Below are 22,373 nucleotides of genomic sequence, written 5' to 3' on the forward strand. Positions count from 1 at the left end.
AGGCAGAGGCGATTTCAGAGTCTGTGGGGGCCCCAAGCAAAAAATCCTAGGGGGCCCTACTGACCAGTGTTCATCACCATTATGTTAGGCTATAAATAATCTGACACCAATGAAAAATGTATTAAATAAAACCTTTTTTTTTTTATTCCAAATGTTCTAAACATGAACAACCTTGTTATTTTGGAAAATATAAAAGAATAAAAGTAAAGAATAAACTAATAAATCAAAATAAATGTATAATAAAATTTAAAAAAACAGTAAATTACTTTAAAAACCCAATATAAACTTTGTACAAAATATAAAGTAGTTATAGTAAGTGTAGTGAAATGATTGGGGTCCTATACTGCTTCCAGAATTGCTGCTTACGGGCCTTGGCTTGTGCAAATGCAGACATAAGTCCTCCAGATCCAAAGACCTTTGCACACTATATTCTATAGAAATAAGCGCCAGTCCTGAAAGTCTCTCTTGAGACATGGAAAATGAATCATTTTCCTTCAGCTGAGTTACATAATTGCTTTCCAATTTACTGAACGATAGGCCTACAACGTCACCCATTCGCTAGGCTACGTTCATTTTCATTGAGGGAAGTCATCCACCTGGGCAGGGCTGGATTTTGACTGGGCAAAGCCAATGTCAATTAGGGGTGGGTATTGGCAAAGAAGTCATGATTCGATTCGAATCACGATTCACATGCCACGATGCGATTCTATCACCATGCATCATGATACTTGAAATATTGCGATGCATTGCGATATTTTCACTGAACACTGTAAGAAAAAGATCCAGCCCTTACCAGTGGCTGACTGACTGGGTGTGATCTGGATCGTGTCTTTAATTGATACATAACTGAAAGCAACTGAATTCATACATAGCTGTATTTACTGAAATGACTTTTGGAGGTGTTGCCATGAAAACAAATACTGGACAGAAATATTACTATTACTGGCGTGGACACACTGACAAAATGATCTTAGGATTCATCTAACCTAAAAAAACAAAATAAGGATAATCAGAGCCGTTTACACGGCCTCAGTGGTCCTTTAAACCAATGAAACGAAAACATCAAATGTATATTTCCCCTTTTGCAAATTATGTGCTACATATCAATTTCATTTTTACCTTCTTTGTTTTTAAAGCCAGAATGCATCCAAGCATCTGACTTGAAATGTGATGGAGCTGCGGGGCGAATTTTCATAGTGTCCTCCATGTTTTATTTCATATAACTCGTCGCAGTATCCCACGGCTGGACATGCTTGTGACACAAAGCAGAGAGCATCAACACATCCTCAGCGACATCTGCTGGACTGGAAATTGTATTCCACTTGGTTTGGCTGATGTGCGCCAACCATTCATGTATTTTATTTGTTCTTTTTTTTTTTTTTTTTTATCATCGATTCTTGCCTTCAAGAATCGATGCAGTAGATCACAAAATTTAGAATCGCGATGCATCGATATGACGATTATTTTGCACACCCCTAATGTCAATCAACATTCCATCCAATCTGAATTTTTATATGCGGTTGTGCATCTCCTCAGTCACTATAGCGTTGCCACTTCATGCTCGCCTGTTGCTGTTTATCTACCGGGTGTACAGTAGCTGGCTCTCGGGGGCCCCTCAGCGGCTCGGGGCTCCAAGCAGTTGCTTGGTTTGCCTGTAGGCAAGGTGCGCCTCTGCAGGCAGGGATGCCCCCTCCCCCCTCACTTTTTGCCATTTTCATTGAGCCTCTAGTTGCTACAATCAGACAAACTAATGTGTTTAAAGGTATAAAAGACATGAAAAAGAGAATAAAATTAGACATTATGCAGATGATATATGACTTTATCTCAAGCACTCAAACACTTGCCTCCCTCAAGTAATTAGATTACTAGAATCTTTCTCAAAAGTCAGATTACTCTATAAATTGGTCTAAATCTATAATACTACCAATTAATTGTCTCTACAGAATCCCTCAGGTCTACAGTTGCAATCAGGAAATATCAAATATTTGGGAATTACTGTGTCATCTAAACTAGCTGAGTTACCAAAACTCAACCACATCCCTCTTTTAAAAAAGATAGAAGAGGATCTAGAAAGATGGAAATCGCTTCCGATCTCCCTTAAATCTCTAGATTCTTCCATCTCTACATTTCTTTGGAAGGACAAACCCCCTCGTATCAGCTTAAAGACACTACAGAAAACCAAAGACAGAGGGGGACTAGATTTACCTAACTTCCAACACTACTATTTAGCAAATAGATTACAATACATCTCTAAATGAATAAAACATAATCCCTTAGATGAGCCCTGGATAGACACAGAACAGGAAATATGCAGTAATATCATAATTTCAGATTTGCCGTATATTAGCTCTAATATCAAGCAGCACTCACGTTTTAAAAAAATAGTAACATCAGCTCTTCCCTGACAGCATGGTGGGAATTTCTTAAAAATAAGTCATCACTTATCTCGTGCAGTCGTACACCCATCTGGAATAACCCTGACATTCTACAAAACAATAATGTGATAAACTTTGAGGGGCAGGGTCTGGTTCAGGGGTCCTTGGGTCCTTGGGGCTGGGCACTCGGAGTGGGGTGCCTGGTGGGTCTGACCCCGGGGCTTGTTAACCCCATCGGGATGGGGCTCGGGACACCTCCAGGTGGCTGCTTGCGTACTCTCGGGGAGTACCGTGGTGGTGGACGTGGGTTACTGGCCTGGTAGCTGTGCTGCTGCTGGGTGGGTCCGGGGGTCTGGGGTCCATGGGGTGCGTTGCCCTCGGGCGGGTGCCCTGGCGGGGCGTCGGGTTCTGTGGGGAATGCTACTTGAGGTCTGGGCCGGTGTCACCCGGCTGTCCAGCCCTGCCTGGGCCTTTGGTGTGCTGGGGGGCCTCGGGCCTGTTGAGCTGGTGGAGGGGCACGGACATTAACACCTTATGGCAGATGCTTACCCCTTCAGGGGCTTATTTCATGGGCCTCATCACGGTCGGCTCCACCCACACTCTCTTGCATTTAGAGGGTTCTGGGTTGTCAATTGGGGGGATGCGCTAGCACCGCCAGTCTTCCGGAGGGGGGGTGGACTGTGCTGCACACCCCCCTTTGGTACTCCTAGTTTTAATTACACCTTAGAGCAACACACAACAACACCACATTCGAGCAGGTTTAGGCAGGATCGGGGTCTTCTCACAGACCACCCGGAGTCTGGGGCCTGGAAGAAAAAAACGAGCAGCCTGGTCCGTAGTCTTGCCAGAGAGCTGATGCGTGGCCTGGGGGGTCTGCCCGTACCAGGGCTGTCACTTCTGCTCTCCCCAAAAGAGGATCGAAGGAGGGGCATGTAGTAATTGAGGGGAGGAAGTGGCTAGGTGAATTAGTTAGGGGGGGGTGCTCTGTTTATGTGGCCTGTGCGGGGCATGTGGTTCCCGATCCCGGGGGGGCTTTTGCTGGGGGTGGTCTGGTCCGGGTGCAGTTTGGGGGACCTGGCCCAAAGCAGGAACGAGATGGGTTGGTGTGGCGGTGTCACCCCCTCATACGGATTTTAGGTTCACTTATTGTTTCATCCGATAATCCCGGGACCAACCACCGGTGCTGCTGGGTCTTTGGTCCTGGTATTATTGGATGTGAGTGTTATGTTTGAATGTGCGTTCGTATTTTTGTTTTGGCTCATCTCTACAGAGTCTGTGTGGAGTGAGTGGGGGCACTAGGGTTGGGTAGGCGTGATTGAGACTGTGAGTTTTTTTGGGGGGTCTGAACTACTCCCTCTCCCAAGCACATCTCAAGTCTCTGCCAAGTGCAGAGCCCATTTTCCCCATCCTGCTCTCCCTCCTCTGGCTGGTGCCTGGGCTCGCCGGTGCACTGGTGGAGCTCAGGGTTTGGGGGTGGAAGCCCAGCTGGCTACTGGCTTATTCTTGGTGGCTTCTCCGCGGGGCCCAGCTGGGGCTCCCGCTGGGGGGTGGCCCGCACCTGGGGCCTCGAATCCCTGGGGCCCATGGCTGGACTCACTTTGGGTTGGCTGGCTGCCGGCGGAGCCCGCAGACTCGTCCCCGCGGCTCCAGGGGGCTCCGGCATTGCGGTGGCTGGGGTACTTCCTCGGGGCTGTCTCTCCTACTCCCTTGGTGGGGGTTGGATTTCCTGGGCTGGCCCCTCCTTGGTGCTTTCGCTCTTGAGCTTCCTTTGGGCGTCTGGGGGTTTGGGTCTCCCGGCGCTGGACTCAGTACTCTCGGGGGGCGCCTCTTCGGCTCTTCAAAACCACTAATGAGCATTTTTTCTTTTGATAAACTTTACATGCACTAGTGCACTTTCACAAATAACTACAGGTGCTTGGTTCCAGGTACTCAGAGATTAACTTCCACACAGAAAGCCCACATTATTATCTTCAGGTAACACAGAGTACATGTCAGATTAAATAATACTACTTATACTGCAGCGATAGCATCTAGGTGTCACTTTATTGTATATCTTGTACCATGTCTGTTGGTTGTTCTGTTCTTTTTACATCTCTTTGGTGATGAAGCAAACTGAAAATGTTTTAGAAGCTCTAACAACAAAATGCCAAAAGCTCAGCCTTCTCCGCCTGAATTAGCATCATTACAGCTATTGGTGCCTCTGTAGTGAAAAAGATCATAAAAAAGGGTTACATAAAGTATTACTTTTATTTTGTATACAGGATTTTAAAGGGGAGTTTTTCCAGGATCAGAAAATCTGTTCTCCAAATAAAACAGTACCATACTTGTACCATACCTGAGTGCCATGTTTGTTTATCTCCTGCTGTAGAGGAGAGCAGGTATTGCTTGTTTCTCTACTCTATAGACTGACTGACTTTTCCTTCCAGTGCAATTGTAATTCCTATTAGGCTGAATGTCCTGTAGCTTTTAAAGTAAATAGGTACAGCATGCTGATGAATTCCCTGGAATTTCTATCAGCAGGGTAAAGCAAATCGAGAGGCTTTTAATCCTGCTGGTTTCAGTGGAAAAGGGGCTTAAGGTCCACTTTGCTAAAACAATTAAAAAGAAAGCTGCAATATTCCAAACAAGAAGAAATAAAGGAGTCTGGCTTTCAAGATGAACCTTAGACACATTCGGCCTTGGATTGGATATTTCTTACATGATAAAAACAGGGTTTAGAACAGCTTTTAAGCCCTAATATCCCGCCAAGATTTATAATGTTCAACCTAACAGAGGAGCCCCGAAAACCAAGCTGAGTGAATTTTCTAATCTGGAGCAGCCTCTGAATTTAATTGCAGGGATTTTTCAGTGCGCCTTTACATTTATAAAAGTCTCTGACTGTGTGAATGAAGAGTGGACGATCATCAGCAAACGGATGTTAGAAATTTTATATTGGCGGATAATTTTACCAAGAGGTCTAACTAACAAAAACAAAACTGGGTTTAAGACACATCCCTGAGGAGAACTCTACTCTATAGGAGTTGCTTCCAACAGAAAGTGTTTATATGCACAGTGAATTCTGTATTTATAAGGACAGCCACTTCAGGACAGTCCCAGAACTACCAAAGTCAGCTTTTAATCTCTGAAGTCATAGATTGTGATCTTAAGCACATATGTCCTGCTTTTTGGTTTTTGTTAGGGAATTATTTGCCATTTATAAAGTGGTGTCTTTAAGTTAAAGTGATATTAATTCATCCTGACAGTCATTATAATAAAAAAAAATTAATGTATTTGTTTTTCGGACATATCTTGATCGTGATGAACCTCTCACCAAGGTCATTAGTGCTGAAAGAGCTTTAACATGAAAGTCCTCTACTTGTAACAGTGATGTGAACTTTTCATAATTTAGTTAACAGACATGATGCAGTTAGACAGTCTCTGCCCTAACATAATTGATCATAATTACAAGTGATGTAATTATGTCATCTTTTCTGACTCCTAATAATCCTTCTCTTAGTCAGGATCTCTTTCTTTAACGGAGATAAACATAATAGTGTGGGCCCTTGATGTTTGATTTGGAGGGAGGGTCGGCCTGTTTAGGGCATTGCACTCGGAATCCAGAGGTCTTGAGTTCAAGCCCCACTCCCACTGACTGCAAAGACCCTTAACCAGTGACGTGCGGTGAGGTTCATAGCTGGTGAGGCACTGACGTCATCAGAATCAGATTTGCAAATAGATGCATAGATTGACAGCAGTTTACAGGTTATGTTTCACTTCTGCATCCTTACACATACAAACTGTAGCTCACAAAACACACATTTCCTTAAAAAACAAAACAAAATAAATGTTATTACTGTCTTACCTTTACTTATAAATGAATAGAAGTCCTCCTTATCTTCCTTCAGTTTTAAAAGTCTCTCTGTCTCAATGGAGATCACTGCCAGGGAAGAAAGCCTTCCTTGATCCGTCCTGTTCCTGCCTTATGTTTTCAGTCTCTTGAGCACCCCCTGCCATGAGGCAAGAGAACTGCCTGCCTCACCTCGAACTTGTTCTCTGCCGTTTATAATCGCTCATTACACGAAACACGTTACACAAACACAGTTGGTGACAAAAAGCTCTGTACATTATATACATAAGCCAAATTATTAGAAATAAGTTCACATATTACATTTGTTTAAACCATTTTATTGACGCCGTACAGCAACATGCTCTCTCCGCTTTGCAGCCAGCGCAGAGCCAGGGGTTGCGCAATCCAAGGTGAGGCAGAGCTCGCTGCTGCCTCACCGGCATCGCTTCCAAGCATTTGAATGGGAAAATAAGAAAATTCAGCGATTTTGAACAAATAAAAATCGAAATTGGTGAAGCTACGTGAAAAATGAATATTTTTTAGTACAAACCACCGGATGAATATAACAATTTAAATTACTTTATGATTATATATTTTCTTTCTTTCCATGATGGCTGGTGAGGCACTGCCTCACCTGCCTCCCCTGACCGCACGTCACTGCCCTTAACCCACACTGCGTGTCAGAATGGTGTGGTAGAATGGCAGCACACTGCTCCCCAAGGGGATGGGTAAAATGCATAGGTACATTTCTCCAGTGTGGGATTAATAAAGTTCAATTATTATGTCGCTTTGAGAATATTTGATCTGATACCACAAATGTCTCCTTATTTCAATTCAGTCTACTTATATAGTGATAATTCACAACGCATGTCATATCAAGGCACTTTAGAGAAACAATTCAACCAGATCATCCAGTCAGATTGATTTAAAATTTTCTATCTAAGGAAAACCAGCTGAGTGCATTGACTCATCGATTCCAAAGCAATCCCTCACACCAAGAATGCTTGTAATGACAGTGGAGAGGAAAAACTCCCTTTGAACAGGAAGAAACCTCCAGCAGAACCAGGCTCAGTGTGAGCGGCCATCTGCTGAGGCCCACTGGGGTTCAAGGAGACAGAAGCAGACATAGAAAAAGAAGCATAGATACAAAAGGCAACTGTCAACCAGCTCCACAGGCGGCCCCGTCCAGGAAACACACAGCCAGGCAGAAGAGCTCCGAGCCAGCTCCCATGTCAGAGGATGAAGAGAGCACATCCAGTTAGTCACAGTCAGAGAAACAGGACTACACTGGAAAACAGGCCGAGCTCCAACATCTAGAAACAAAGGTGTTGATGGCAGCAGCACAGCTGATATTTCTCTCCAAACAGGAACAGACCAGATGAAGCTACTATGAGAAAAAGTAGAGAGAGCAGAACGTTAGATAATAAAAGATTAGCATCCTCAGTTAGCCTAATTTCTGAGGTATAGGTTTTACCTTTAAGAAATCAGTAATTCTTCAATTACTCACTGCACCTTTTAGAAATAAACCATCAATTGACGTATTTTATACCCTTTTAAACATATTTCTAATGTGCTCTGATTAAAAGTGTGCTTTTTTGTTTGTAAACGTGGATGTTTTTTCAGTTGGTGTCTAAATTAACTGCTGCTTATCTGTTCTTTCCAAGCTGGACAATCCCGATGAGCAGGCAGCGCAAATAAGAAGAGAACTGGATGGACGGCTGCAGATGGCAGATCATATCGCTCGGGTAAAAAGAAAAGACTAATGGACATTTTTAAGGATGTTCCTGTAAAATTACGTCATAGTTTGACTATAAGAATTATCTTTAGAAGAAATGTTTGTTCTATATATTTTTCTGTTTGTTACTAACTTGCTTGTTTTACTATAATTTAAATATTCAATTACTATTTCCTGTGAAAGTTTAATAGCAAAATCAGCTATTTGTATGAATGATGATTCTAACAATATTTCAAAGCCCTCGTCAGGGACAGGTTATCGGTAATTAGTAATTAAAAGAAACACTATAAAACAGAAAAAAAACTATATGATTTTCTAAAGAAGCACATTTTTAACTTAAACAGGGGGAGAGAGTGAGGTTTTTGAATTTCTGGCAGGTTGAGTCGAGGTTTGAAGGACCCAAATGCAGACATGGAAGCTTAGGTGGTTTCTTGCAGGTTTAATATCCAAAGGGGCAACAGCAGTCTACAAACAAAATAACCCCTCATGAGGATAAAAAATGATGATGACCAGCAAACAGTGACGTAAAAGGAGGTGTATAAACGGGTGACTAAACAAAGACCAGGCTAATCAGCAGAATGGGAGCAGGTGTGGGCAGAAGAATCAAGAAGTGAGCTAGGCGATGGAGACTGACACAAGAGGGCAGCAGAGGGTAAACTAGAAACACATTAGACCTCAAATACAACCAGAAAATGACTAGAATAAAACAACATGGAATTAGAAACCAATGAAAACCCAAAAAGAAAACTTAAACAGAACCAAATCATGACAGGGAGGGAGTTCTGTTTTAGTGAAGCAGGGAAGCAAAAGCTTTACTATGAAGATGACCTAAGAGGGGGAGGCAACAAGTAGGAGATCTGACACATAAGAGGGAAGGCTGGGAAGGACTGAATGTGTTTAGGATAACTTTTAATTCTATTTTACATTAAACCGGAAACCAGTGCAGCAGTTGGAGGGATTGGAGGCAGAGATGAAAAAGGAACGAGCTGGTGAGAGGGGTGAGGGAGGGCGGCAGTGGAGGAGTCATATTACTCAAGTGAACTTGAAATGATGGTGTGGGTTTGTTTTTATTACTGACTCATTCATTTGTTTTCCTTCTCTAAAATTGAATATGTGCTACTCCAGTTTTAAACATTAAAATGCTGAAAAACTGGAAAAACAGAATGAAGCCAAACAAGGTAGAAGAAGATATGATGACGATAGGAAATCTTCAATTCACAGAGGCGGGACGTGGATGCTTTAGATCAAACAGGATGCAGCTTATTTCAGCTGGATGATTAAACTGTTCTTCTCCTGTTTCGTTAAGCTTGGAGAAAGGTTTCCGAGGTTCGTTTCCAGAGAGATGGAGGCCATGTACATCGAGGAGCTGCGATCGTCCGTCAATCTGCTGATGGCAAACCTGGAGAGCATGCCCGTGTCCAAGGGGGGCGAGTTCAAGCTGCAGAAGCTGAAACGTGGACACAACACCTCTATTATGGACATGGGTCAGGAGGATGAAAACCTGCTCTCAAAGTCTGATGTTGTCTTGTCCTTCACCCTGGAGGTAAGACATTTCCCAAAAGACAAAATCTCTAAAAACCAGCATTATATAAGAAATATATAGAAACGGATAAAATGCATGTTCTAATGACTTTAAAATGCATTTACCCGATTTCTTCTCAGTCATATCTGAAGTTGATCTTAATGGGTTTGTTTGTTTAGATTGTGTAAAATCATAATGTTCAGAATCAGAAAGTAAATCAATCAGTCAACTGTTATTTCTGAAGTTTGTTATGACAACCAAAGCAGCTCAAGGGGCAAAGGGATGTACAAAACAATATATATACTATGGAAGCTCATTGGTAGAATTCCCTTATGACAGAAATAAGGCCACGATTCACACCATCTATCATCCAGAGGGGGGGAACATTTATTTACAAAACCGAATTCATACAGCTGTCTTAAACACTTCTTGCATTCAGCGCTATGTCCTCACATCTGTTATTTCCCCCAACCTTCAGTCCATTTGAACCAGCCTTTATAGTTTCCACAACACATTACGTAACTGCACATGCACAGGAATATTGTGTCGACATCTTACTGGAATTCACGTGTGCTGATTTGCGTCAAAGTCACTGCGACTCTCAAGAGGTGTTTACACAGAAGTTCTCTGTTTTTGCCAAACCCCCTCATGCAGCCTTGGAGACCATGCTGTTACTAAGACTCAAAACTGACCTTTAAGTTTTGTTGCGAAGTAAGTATAGGGCCATGTTGTAGGATACATTCTGATTTCTGATTCTGATATAAGACAATAAAATTGCTTCTACAATACAAGTAAAACACTTTACTTATAAATTGAAGGTGGGCAAAGGTAAATTTTTTAATCTACAATAATCTTATTGTCATCTTGGAATTAATCTAGATCAAAATGGCTCATTTGAAATCTGCCAAAGAGATTCATGAATAGGAATCAGAATCACTTTATTAATTCCTTACAGCAGAGGGACAACAAGACAACAAGTCAGTAGGAAAGTTCAAAACGTTTATTATTATAAAAACATAAACAAACTGAAACTAAAGTGGAGCTGCTAGGATCTGCGGCCCGCAGATGCTGCAGGAGGGGGCGGGGCAATCTCAGACAGTGACCACGATCATCTGACAGAAAATGATGATCTCAGTGAGTCACTTACCTGGTTCAACAGTACAGTCCATCTCCCTGGAAAGTGGCGCAATCCAGCTGCTGCACTGAGGAATGACGTGGCATGCGTCACCCAGAGTGTCCTTGGTGCCGCAGTCCCAGAGGACTTGTAGGAAGCCGATCCTGGACAGGGATTCAGAACAGGCAGGAACAGACAGAACAGGCAGGATCCAGGTTTCCAGGCATCCTAGAGCTCGCAGGCAGGTTCAGAGTCAGAAGCGTGACCAGGCAGACACGCACATGAGCAGACAAGATCAGGTGCAGATGGGCAGGCTGACTGGAAGAGGGTAGCTGAGACAGGACGTGGAACCAGAACTTAAGCAGGATCTTTAAACTGGTCTCCACCTTGGAGCCAGACTTACTGGGATAAAAACTGAACCTCCACGCCTATAGAGCCAAAAACCCAGAGGACTCATCAGGGGAGGAACAATGGACGATTAGGAGACGAGACAGACACAAACCCCTCTTTCCTCTTGCTGCCAGGGTCCAGGACATGAACCTTAGAATAAACAGAACTGAACAGATTGAATGGAGAACAACATCTAATGATCTCGGCCATGATATCTGGAACTGAGCCCCATATAACTGAAACTGGCAGGTGGATGGGATGAACGTTAATTATGAGCTGGAAGGGGTGAAGCAGGTGAAAGGCATGAGCATTTAAGGCCAGTTACCACAGCAGATCATGACAAAAGTAGATTTTTATTTAAAAAAAGAGGCATTTAGTTAATTTTGTAAAATATTTGCATTGATCTCAAATTAAATAAAAATGCATTCTTATTAGGGATGCATGATATTTATCGGACCAATAAAATATTTTACTGGTACAAATAGCCGATAAATCAATTAAATCGGGTGTACTTTTATTCGGGAAGAGCAGCGCCTTACTAGCAGGACCCAAGCATGGCTCCTTCATTACCTGACTGTCACTTCCCGAGCTGCCCCGGAAGCCCAATCCCTCCTTTGCATGCGCAAACAAAATAATAAGCGATACAGATACCCGAAAAACTACATAACAACGGAACTGGAAATACTAATTATATACTAAAAACAATAATGAATGCTAAACTACATTGCATAGAAAATATTAAAGACTTTTCTGGAAAAAAATCTATTAGTTTTACATTCTCTCCATTGTATTGCGTGACATCATCATCGCACAGGCTCAGAGCAGTCACATTATCATTCTAAAGGCTATTTAAGTGTATGGCTTTTTTTTTAAGAATATGCAATATTTCCGCAAATACAAAAAAGACAAAAGAATAAAAAAGTAAGAAAAACTAAGTATTGCCTACCTGGAAGTTTTTCTGTTCACGCACGAGCAGGACTGGTCGTGCTTCTGGGATGGATCGGATAGTGACACCGACTGTTAATGAAGAAACGTGTCTTCACGCTAGAGAACGCGGAGAACAGATGTCTACATTTAGATGGTTTTTGAAAGCTGTGAAAACTTTTCAAGAGAGTGAAAAAGGAAAAGCTTTGAACAACAAAGTGATGGTATTTATCGCGCTCGACAACCAGCCTTTTTCTGTCGTTGAGAACCCGAGTTTATGTAATTTGATACCACTTTTGGCGCCCCGTTACACCATCCCGAGCCATCGCCTCTTCTCCCATGCCCTTAATAACGTTGCAACACACACCCACAACTTGATCAATAAGAACCCACTGCACGTACGCTTTACCTCAGACATATGGACGTCAGATGCTAGTCCGGTTAGCATGCATTCAGGCAACGTTCTGTTGATTATTCACGCCCTTTTTTAAACTGTCATTGACATTTTTTGTTACCGAAGACATACATGTGTTATTACATCTAATTTAATCTAGTTTCATGTTTGAAAACATTAGACTTTGCTCCACTAAGATTTTGAAACTTTTTTTTAAGATGCCCTTTTTCTTCTACGTTAGTTTCCATTTATTTTTTTTCTTACCAAGTGACCTTTAAACGTCGGTTCAATAATACATTTTAAGGGATGCTCTTTGTGATTGAATGGAATTGTCCTTTGCTACTGTTAATTTAAGCAAGAGACCACTGTTATGTGTGATGACATGAAAAAAATAAACATTTGAAGAGCCTTATGTTGTTCAGTCTTTAAGCTAATCACACAACTGGGTTCTATTTGTTCCAGGTGGTTATAATGGAGGTGCAGGGTCTGAAATCCTTGGCATCAAACAGAATAGTTTACTGCACCATGGAGGTCGAAGGAGGACACAAGCTACAGACAGACCAAGCTGAAGCCTCCAAACCAATGTATGTAACCCCCCCCCCAGACATTTGATAAAATGATGTCGTTGGTAAAATGCTAAAATTGAATGTATGCATAAGGCTTTCCACGAGTAGAAAAAAGGAAATACTCGCTGTTTGCAAAGTTCTCCTGTTTTTCTGCTCTGGTCAGTCTCACACTGAAGGTCAAAAAGCTGTATTTAAAAAAAGTAAAAAAAATCAAACCACTGGAAATGTGGTTTGAAACGGGTGTGAAGGAAGCCATTTATGTTAAGAGAGAAAAAACAACCTGGTGTTCTCAGGTTCCGTCTCTCAAAAACCTAAAACGCAGCAATAGAGTTGATTCCTTCCTGCTTCATCTAAACCCCCGTCGCTATTTGGGGACCAAAACATCTCGCCTGGTCGGCCAGGCCAACAATTATCCTAACAACTCCCTTTTCAGAGGCATAGGCCAGCATAGGATATTGCAGGCCAACAAATATCTCAGCAACTGCCTTTTACAAAGGGGTGGACCTGTTCTTCTGGTTCAGTTTGCATGTTTTCTAAACCACAACAAGGCGTTGTTGGGTTACTCTATAAAGCTTGGAACTTAACGCTAATCCACACATTCTGAATTGAAAAGCTTCCTGGATGGGAAGCAAAACGTCTTCAAACTTGGAAAACAAAGTACAGTGGTTTGTTTTTTTAACTTTTTTAGAATGACTATGACCTGGATGATTGAGAATCTTTACCAGCATACCAAAACTGTATGGAGCTAGATCGGTGTCAATTTTCACAAAAAACACTCCGCTGCACCTCTACCAAATTGTAGATGAACGCAGACAGTGCAGCAGACAGGAGGCCGGCTTTTTTGTTTTCATGACCACGATTGCGGAAAACGACCCGTGAAGTTTGACCAGCTAGAATACTGAGCGCTAACCTGGAAGATGCTTCTGCGGTGCATACATAGGGCATAGATCCAGGGACCTTGTCAGTTCTCAGTCTTGTGTTCTTGTGAATTGGAACAGTGCTGGCCTGAGGCTGATGATGTTCTATGAGGACATGAGAATGCACTAGTACACATATTGAGAAACGGCCCTTATATACTGTAATAGCAGATCATGGCTGATGTAAAGTGAGTTGAAAGGGGAAAAAGGTGCTTTGCCCCCTCCATGTTGCTGTGGCTTAGACTGCTGTAGGACATAGGGACCCCTTTTAATTTAATCTCTATTCTCCCATTCTGCAGTAGTAGTTAGTTCAACCACTAACTTTATGAATTCTCTGCTTTTTCTCATTGTAGCTTCATCTGGTCTGTTCTTGTTTGGCTGTGACACCATTACATTTACACACAATTTCTGCATTTCTACACAATTACATTTCCAGCTTTTTTATTGTCATCTCATTGTCACAAGTACAGAGCAATGAAATTTACTCTGCATTTAACCTATTCCCTTGGGAAGCAATGGGCCGCCATTGTGCGGCTCCCGGGGAGCGGTGTGGGGTTAAGGGTCTTTGCTCAGGGACCCAGAGTAGCAGTCCGTGGGAGTGGGACTCAAAGTTAGAACCTCAGGAATCCAAGCTCTATGCCCAACCACTAGGCCACTATCCCTAAATCTCTGCATTTACTGTAACACATCCCCTTGGGTTAACAGTGGGCTGCCATTGTGTAGTAGCCATTCAAAATTCCCCCACTTTCCTTTGATTGGCCTTTGGCTGGTCCCCTACAATTTCTATTTAAACATATTAGATATTATTTCAGTCAAGATTTGTGGACATTAAGATCTGAAGAGAGGCATTATCTGCTGGTCGGACCCTGTAATTCAGTGAAAGTGTGGAGTCAGAGTAAGAAACATTTGCACACCCATCAGAAGGCCAGTGGCTGGAAGTTGGAGGGGATGTTGCTGCCATTTTGCTGTCTTTGACTGGTAAGGGCCGTATATCTTTATTAGTCCTCCAAAACCCTGACCACCCAGGGTGCAGACCAAGAAGCAGAGTTGTAGTTTAACAGACCTCTCTGCAGCTTCTCTACTGTTACCCACTCTTTACTCCATCCAGACAGTGTCTTGTCCACGACCAAAATCTAATAAATTAGCAAATATTCCCAAAGGAGTAAATCATGATAATTTAATTACAATAAAAATAAGTCCAATTGGGAGAAGAGAACAATTAAATGTGGTCTATTTAACATAAGTTATCTTTCCTCAAAAAGTTTGCTATTTAATGACTTGATTTGTGATAATCACATTGACTTGTGTTGCCTTACAGAAACTTGGCTGCAGCAAGAGGATTATGTGAGCATAAATGAGGCAACTCCTTCTAGTTATTGAAATGTTCACATAACCAGAAGTTCTGGGCGAGGAGGAGGAGTAGCAACAATCTTCCAGTCTAACTTACTGATTACTCCCAAAACAGTTAATACCTACAACTCTTTTGAACATTTAACCCTTAATTTCCCTGATCCAAATTTCAAGGCAAGAAAACCTCTTCTTTTTGTAACTTTGTATCGTCCACCAGGTCCTTACTCTGAATTTTTAGATGAGTTTTCAGAGTTCCTTTCTGATTTGGTATTAAATACTGACAGGGTCATCATAGTGGGAGATTTTAACATCCATGCTGACATTGAAGGCGATAGCTTAAGAGCAGCCTTTAATGCTATCTTAGACACTTTTGGCTTTGTTCAAAATGTGAATAGTCCCACACATTCTCATTTTCATACTTTGGATCTTGTGCTGACATACGGCATAGAATGTGAAGAAATAACAGTATTTCCTCACAGCCCTGTGCTTTCTGACCACTTTTTAATAACCTCTGGGATTACTTTATCAGAGTTCTCCTCCCCCAAAAGAAGGTTCTGCTTTAGCAGATCATTATCAGATAGTGCAGCTATAAATTTTACAGAATTTGTTCCACGTTCTCTCTCCTCTGTGTCGCTGAGCAGAGCTGCAGAGTGCAAAAGCATAGCTTATTCCCCTTCACAGGTTGATGATTTTGTGGATGAAGTTGCTAGTTCTCTGCGTATTGCCTTAGACAACGCAGCTCCTTTGAAAATTAAAAAAGTTTAAAATAGAAAGCTTGCTCCTTGGTTTAATGCAGAGCTGCGTACTTTGAAGCAAAATGCTAGGAAACTGGAGAGAAAGTATGATAGTAAAGAATTACAATCGAAAACTTGTTTGGCAACTACTTTCTCAAGAATTTTGGATAAGAAGGGAAGATTGGATATAGGTCTATAATTGACCAAGTCATCTGGGTCAAGAGACGGTTTCTTAAGCAGAGGTTTAATTACAGCAACCTTAAAAGCTTTAGGTACATATCCCTGTAACAGAGATTGATTAATCACATCTAAAATGGAGGAGGAGATCAAAGGGAATACCTCCTTAAATAACCTGGTTGGAACTGGATCTAACATACAAGTTGAAGGCTTAGATGAAGACAATAATTTTGCTAACTCAGAAAGTTCAACTGGATCAAAGCAGTCTAAACCCGGTTCAGATTCCATGACTACCTCAGGTACAATCGCGGATAGAGGAGTGCTTATGATCTTATTTTTAATAAGATCAATCTTATTTATAAAGAATCCCATAAAATCATTGCTTCTAAGAGCAGGTGGAATGGACAGTTCAACAGAGCTATGGCTCTGGGTGAGTTTGGCAACTGTATTAAAAAGAAATCTAGGATTATTCTTATTCTCCTCTATTAATGAGGAGAAGTATGCTGCTCTTGCTTTACAAAGGGTCCTCTTATACAGCAGTAAACCATTTTTCCAGACTAGGAAGGACTCTCGCAGGCCTGTGGAGCGATATTTTCTCTCCAGTTTCCTAGCATTTTGCTTCAAAGTACGCAGCTCTGCATTAAACCAAGGAGCAAGCTTTCTATTTTTAACGGTTTTCATTTTCAAAGGAGCTGCGTTGTCTAAGGCAATACGCAGAGAACTAGCAACCCCCTCAACAAAATCATCAACCTGTGAAGGGGAATAAGCTAAGCTTTTGCACTCTGCAGCTCTGCTCAGTGACACAGAGGAGAGAGAAAGTGAAGCCGATTCTTTAAAATTTATAACTGCACTATCTGATAAAGATCTACTAAAATTGAACCTTCTTTTGGGGGAGGAGAACTCTGTTAAAGTAATCCTGAAGGTTATTAGAAAGTGGTCAGAGAGGACAGGGTTGTGAGGAAATACTGTTATTTCTTCACATTCTATGCCGTATGTCAGCACAAGATCCAAAGTATGAAGATGAGAATGTGTGGGACTATTCACATTTTTAACAAAGCCAATAGTGTCTAAGATAGCATTAAAGGCTGCTCTTAAGCTATCGCCTTCAATGTCAGCATGGATGTTAAAATCTCCCACTATGATGACCCTGTCAGTATTTAATACCAAATCAGAAAGGAACTCTGAAAACTCATCTAAAAATTCAGAGTAAGGACCTGGTGGACGATACAAAGTTACAAAAAGAAGAGGTTTTCTTGCCTTGAAATTTGGATCAGGGAAATTAAGGGTTAAATGTTCAAAAGAGTTGTAGGTATTAACTGTTTTGGGAGTAATCAGTAAGTCAGACTGGAAGATTGTTGCTACTCCTCCTCCTCGCCCAGAACTTCTGGGGATGTGAAAATTTAAATAGCTTGAAGGAGTTGCCTCATTTATGCTCACATAATCCTCTTGCTGCAGCCAGGTTTCTGTAAGGCAACACAAGTCAATGTGATTATCACAAATCAAGTCATTAACTAGTAGACTTTTAGAGGAAAGCGATCTTATGTTAAGCAGACCGCATTTAATTGTTTTAACTTTTTCCCCAATTGGAGTTATTTTGATTTTAATTAGATTATCATGATTTACTCCTTTGGGAATCTTTGCTAATTTATTATATTTTGGTCGTGGGCAAGACACTGTCTGGATGGAGTAAAGAGTGGGTAACAGTAGAGAAGCTGCAGAGATGTGTGTTAAACTACAACTCTGCTTCCTGGTCTGCACCCTGGGTGGTCAGGGTTTTGGAGGACTAATAAATGTGGCCAGATTCCTAGAAAGAAGAGCTGCACCATCCAAAGTGGGATGGATGCCGTCTCTCCGAATCCGACCAGGCTTTCCCCAAAAGGATTGCCAATTATTAATGTAGCCCACGTTGTTTTCAGGGCACCACCTAGACAACCAGCGGTTAAATGACGACATGCGGCTAAACATGTCATCACTGGTCAGATCAGGGAGGGGACCAGAGAAAATTACGGAGTCCGACATTTTTTTGGCAAACTTACACACCGAAGCAACACTAATTTTAGTGACTTCCGATCGGCGTAACCGGGTGTCATTACCACCAGCGTGAATAACAATCTTACTGTATTTAACCTTATCCTTAGCCAGTAGTTTCAGGTAGGATTTGATGTCGCCCGTTCTGGCCCCCGGCAAACATTTGACTATGGTCCCTGGTGTCTCTAATGCCACGTTTCTGACTATGGAGCTGCCAATCACCAGAGTGGGCTTCTCAGTGGGTGTGTCACTGAGTGGGGAAGTTTGTTCATGTTAATGATAGATCTTCAACACGCTCAAAGGTTACCTGTGGAGTACCACAGGGATCAGTGCTAGGACCAATTCTCTTTACTTTATACATGCTCCCAATTGGTAGAATTATTAGACAGCATGGGATTAATTTCCACTGTTATGCTGATGATACCCAGCTATATCTGTCTATAAATCCAGATGAAGCTAACCCATTACATAGATTACAGGCATGTCTTGAAGACATAAAAACCTGGATGACTCTTAACTTTCTGCTTCTGAATGCAGATAAAACAGAAGTTATAGTCTTTGGACCAGAGTCTCTGAAAAAGAAGCTGATTAGTCAGTCACTTCATTTGGATGGGATTAAACTGATTTCAGATAATAAAGTAAAAAATCTTGGTGTTATTTTTGATCAGGACCTGTCATTTAAATCCCAGATCAAAGAGGTTTCTAGAATTTCCTTCTTTCATCTGAGGAATATTGCAAAAATGAGAAATCTCCTGTCCAGGGGTGATGCTGAGAAACTAGTCCATGCATTTGTTACTTCAAGGCTGGACTATTGTAATTCTTTACTATCAGGAAGTCCACAAACTGTAGTTAAAAGCCTTCAGCTGATCCAAAATGCTGCAGCCAGAGTTCTAATGAAAATGAAAAAGAGAGATCATATCTCTCCTATCCTGGCTTCTCTTCATTGGCTTCCTGTTAAATCAAGAATAGAATTTAAAATCCTCCTTCTCACATATAAAGCCTTAAATGGCCAAGCTCCATCTGATATCAGAGATCTGATTGTTCCTGATGTTCCTAACAGAGCACTTCGCTCTCAATCTGCAGGTTTACTAGTGGTTCCTAGAATTTCTAAAAGTAGAATGGGAGGCAGATCTTTTAGTTATCAGGCTCCTCTCCTGTGGAACCAACTACCAGTTTTAGTCCGTGAGGCAGACATTTGCTGAGGTCTGTCTCACACACTACAGGACTACACTGGAAAACAGGCCAAGCTCCAACATCTAGAAACAAAGGTGTTGATGGCAGCAGCACAGCTGATATTTCTCTCCAGGATGGAGTCACAGCCAAACAGGAACAGACCAGATGAAGCTACTATGAGAAAAAGCAGAGAGAGCAGAACGTTAGAGATTGAACTAACAGATTCTGCAGAGTGGGAGAATGGAGATAGAATGAAGCAGAATGATGAAAAAGGGGTCCCTATGTCCTCCAGCAGTCTAAGCCTATAGCAGCAGAACTATAGAGATAGATCAGGATAACCTGAGCCACTCTAACTAGAAGCTTTATCAAAAAGGAAAGTTTTGAGCCTAGCCTTCAAAGTTGAAAGTAGATGATCTGGTGAACTGTAAAGTGCCCTAAGATGACATGTGTTGTGAATTGGTGCTAAAGAAGTCAACCAGAACCCAGAGCTACTTCTTTTCTCAACTTGCAGTGTTTTGACTTTGCATTTGTGTATTAGCACCATGCATGTTTTTGGTGGGTTTTCTATTTGCAGTTTCTGTTTAAAAGTGATGAAATAATGTATATTTTTTTATAACGAAATACCCTAAAATATCCAAAATATCCTCAGTGTATGTATAATCCTTGCTCACTGTTAAGCTGGATTTAGTCCTGACTCCTGCGCTCAAACTCAACTTTCTTTTATTGTTGTGTCCTTGTTTCTAGTTGGGGAACCCAAGGTGACTTCACAACCACCCAGCCTTTACCTGCTGTGAAAGTAAAGCTGTTCACTGAAAGCACTGGAGTGTTGGCATTGGAAGACAAGGAGCTAGGAAGGGTCTGAGACCAATATATTTAACTAATGCATTAATTTGTTCTCTTACAGGGGAAACTAATGCAATGAATGTTTTTCCAGGTGGTGCTTCATCCGACTCCCAACAGTCCCAAACAGTGTGAGCTCCATAAAATGACAGTTTCTAAAGGCTGCCCTGATGACCTCAAGATAAAACTAGCAATCCGCATGGATAAGCCACAGAACATGAAGCATTGTGGGTAAGTTAAAGTGTTGTTTTAGGCTGATGACCTTAAAAAGTACAATAAAATCTATAGATTTGTAATATTTATGCAAATTTCATTCAAGGTATGTTTTGGAGATGCACTACAGAGTTCAACTAGTGTCTATATGTTTATCCAGTTTCGTTTCATACTAATTTTAGTACGTCTTTCGCTGTAGTTGGTAAGGGTGTTTGTTGCTGGCAAAAGGTGCATCACATGTCTTCTGATGTCTTAAATAATATTTTGAAAATAATTGGGGGTCAACTAGGTAAAAAAAAAACAATTTAATTCTATTTCTATGTATTTCTACTATTTTTTTTTTTTTTTTACTTATAAATTTATAACAGAAATTAGAAGAAAGATACCCCTGAGTGGAGCAGAGACTCCTTCATCTCTATCTCTGATACACTAGCGGCCTGGGACCTTGTTGAGGATCTTAGTACCATATTTGGACTGATGCTACAGGCGCTTTTCTGGCTTGCAAAAAAGTGCCTTCCGATTCATTTTTGAAGCTTTTACACATTAAGATCAGACGTACCTCCAGACCATCCTTGAATCTGCTGAAGTGTGTTCAGTAAAGTGAGTCCAGATGCTTCTGCTGCTCCTGTGTTCAATGGCAGAGAGCAGCTTTGCTATATTAGCTGTGATCAGTGAGTAGAAAGTAGTTATAATAAATTTTTAAGTGAGAAAGTCCACCTGAAGATATCAGTTCATCCAGATTACCATCCTGCCTTCAATTATTTTTTCTCTGTGGGAGCCGCTCAGACCCCCAAATATCGTCGTCATTTGCTGTCACTGGGAATCCCCAGCAGCAGCTGCCTCTTTGGGGTTTTCCGCTACTGTTGGTGGGGGCTGGAAGTAGACTTAATTGTTTTTCAGGTATGTGGTACAAACTGCAGGCACCAGAATAATAAAAGCAAACATATTTTGTAGGCAGGTTTCTACATTTTTAGTTAATTTTGGAATTAACAAACTGTTTAAGAGGAGTGATCATAGTGCTCTGCATCAGCAATGCTGTGCCTGTCTCCCTGCAAGCTTCCACATCAGTTTCTCTGATTGGTTGATGTGTCGCGTCAAGCAGCATAAGAACTTGTCAAATGTTCTAGATGTTGCAACAGAGCTGATAAAGATTCATGTTTAGGTGTCAAAACCTTTTCAAACAGAGTGAAAGGCCAGTCGCCTCCAATTCAGGCGGATGAAACAATGTAAAACAGGTGGATCAGTTATGAAAAACATTATTTGCTTTTATTTTTTTATTCAAACTTTTTAATTTATTTATACTTTCCTGATGAATTAATCTAAAAACATTTCATTGGTATTCCAGTAATAAAACCCTTTTTACACCTAACCAGATTTCTGCACATTTCTACAAGATAGTGGTAACTAGTTGAATGATCTTGAGCAATGACATAGGTGATAATGATCGTTTAAAAAATAATAATTTGTTCCTCAGTAGGTAATTCAATTCAATCCAATTCAGTTTATTTCTATAGCACCAATTCACAACATGTCATCCTCAAGGAACATTACAATTCAACCAGATCATCCAGTCAAATTGATTCAAAGTTTTCTATATAATGAAAACAAGTTCATTTGAATTGATTGATTGACTCTTCAGCAATCCCTCACACTAAGCATGCTTGTGGCGACAGTGGAGAGGAAAAACTCCCTTTGAACAGGAAGAAACCTCCAGCAGAACCAGGCTCAGTGTGAGCGGCCATCTGCTGAGGCCCACTGGGGTTCAAGGAGACAGAAGCAGAATTACAGAAAGAAGTTAGTGTTAGACTTAGACAACCTTTATTGTCATTTTGTATACACAGTGTATACAAAACAAAATTTCATTTCATAAAGCTTTCAGAACATTTCTATTCCATAAATTGCAGCAGTGATCCAATGTAAACAGTGTGGGAGAATATGATATGGAAGTTCAGAACATTAAATACATGGAGCAAGGAAGTCCAAGTGCTTCTGGGCCCTTTGGACCAGGGAGGTGATGTTTACTGTCCAGGTGAGGTTGTCTGTTGGGATTCCTTCTTAGCTTAACTAGCCCACCTTTGCAGCCCCTTTTTTGCCA

General features: G+C 41.4%; 1 protein-coding gene across 1 annotated transcript in view; it reads left to right on the forward strand.

Annotated features, from left to right (window-relative positions):
- The window catches only part of LOC119780235 (calcium-dependent secretion activator 1), a gene marked incomplete at its 3' end in the record, with an annotated part of 164,303 nt that overhangs the window by 10,723 nt on the left and 131,207 nt on the right, over positions 1-22,373 (forward strand). The window contains exons 3-7 of the mRNA XM_038280190.1: positions 7,866-7,946; positions 9,243-9,479; positions 12,743-12,864; positions 19,970-20,081; positions 20,160-20,296. Of these exons, the coding sequence (XP_038136118.1) occupies positions 7,866-7,946; positions 9,243-9,479; positions 12,743-12,864; positions 19,970-20,081; positions 20,160-20,296 (689 nt within the window). The remainder of the gene's footprint in view (positions 1-7,865; positions 7,947-9,242; positions 9,480-12,742; positions 12,865-19,969; positions 20,082-20,159; positions 20,297-22,373) is intronic.

This window comes from Cyprinodon tularosa, unplaced genomic scaffold (assembly GCF_016077235.1).
Source record: "Cyprinodon tularosa strain WSP-4 unplaced genomic scaffold, ASM1607723v1 ctg1024, whole genome shotgun sequence".
Lineage (NCBI taxonomy): Eukaryota > Metazoa > Chordata > Actinopteri > Cyprinodontiformes > Cyprinodontidae > Cyprinodon > Cyprinodon tularosa.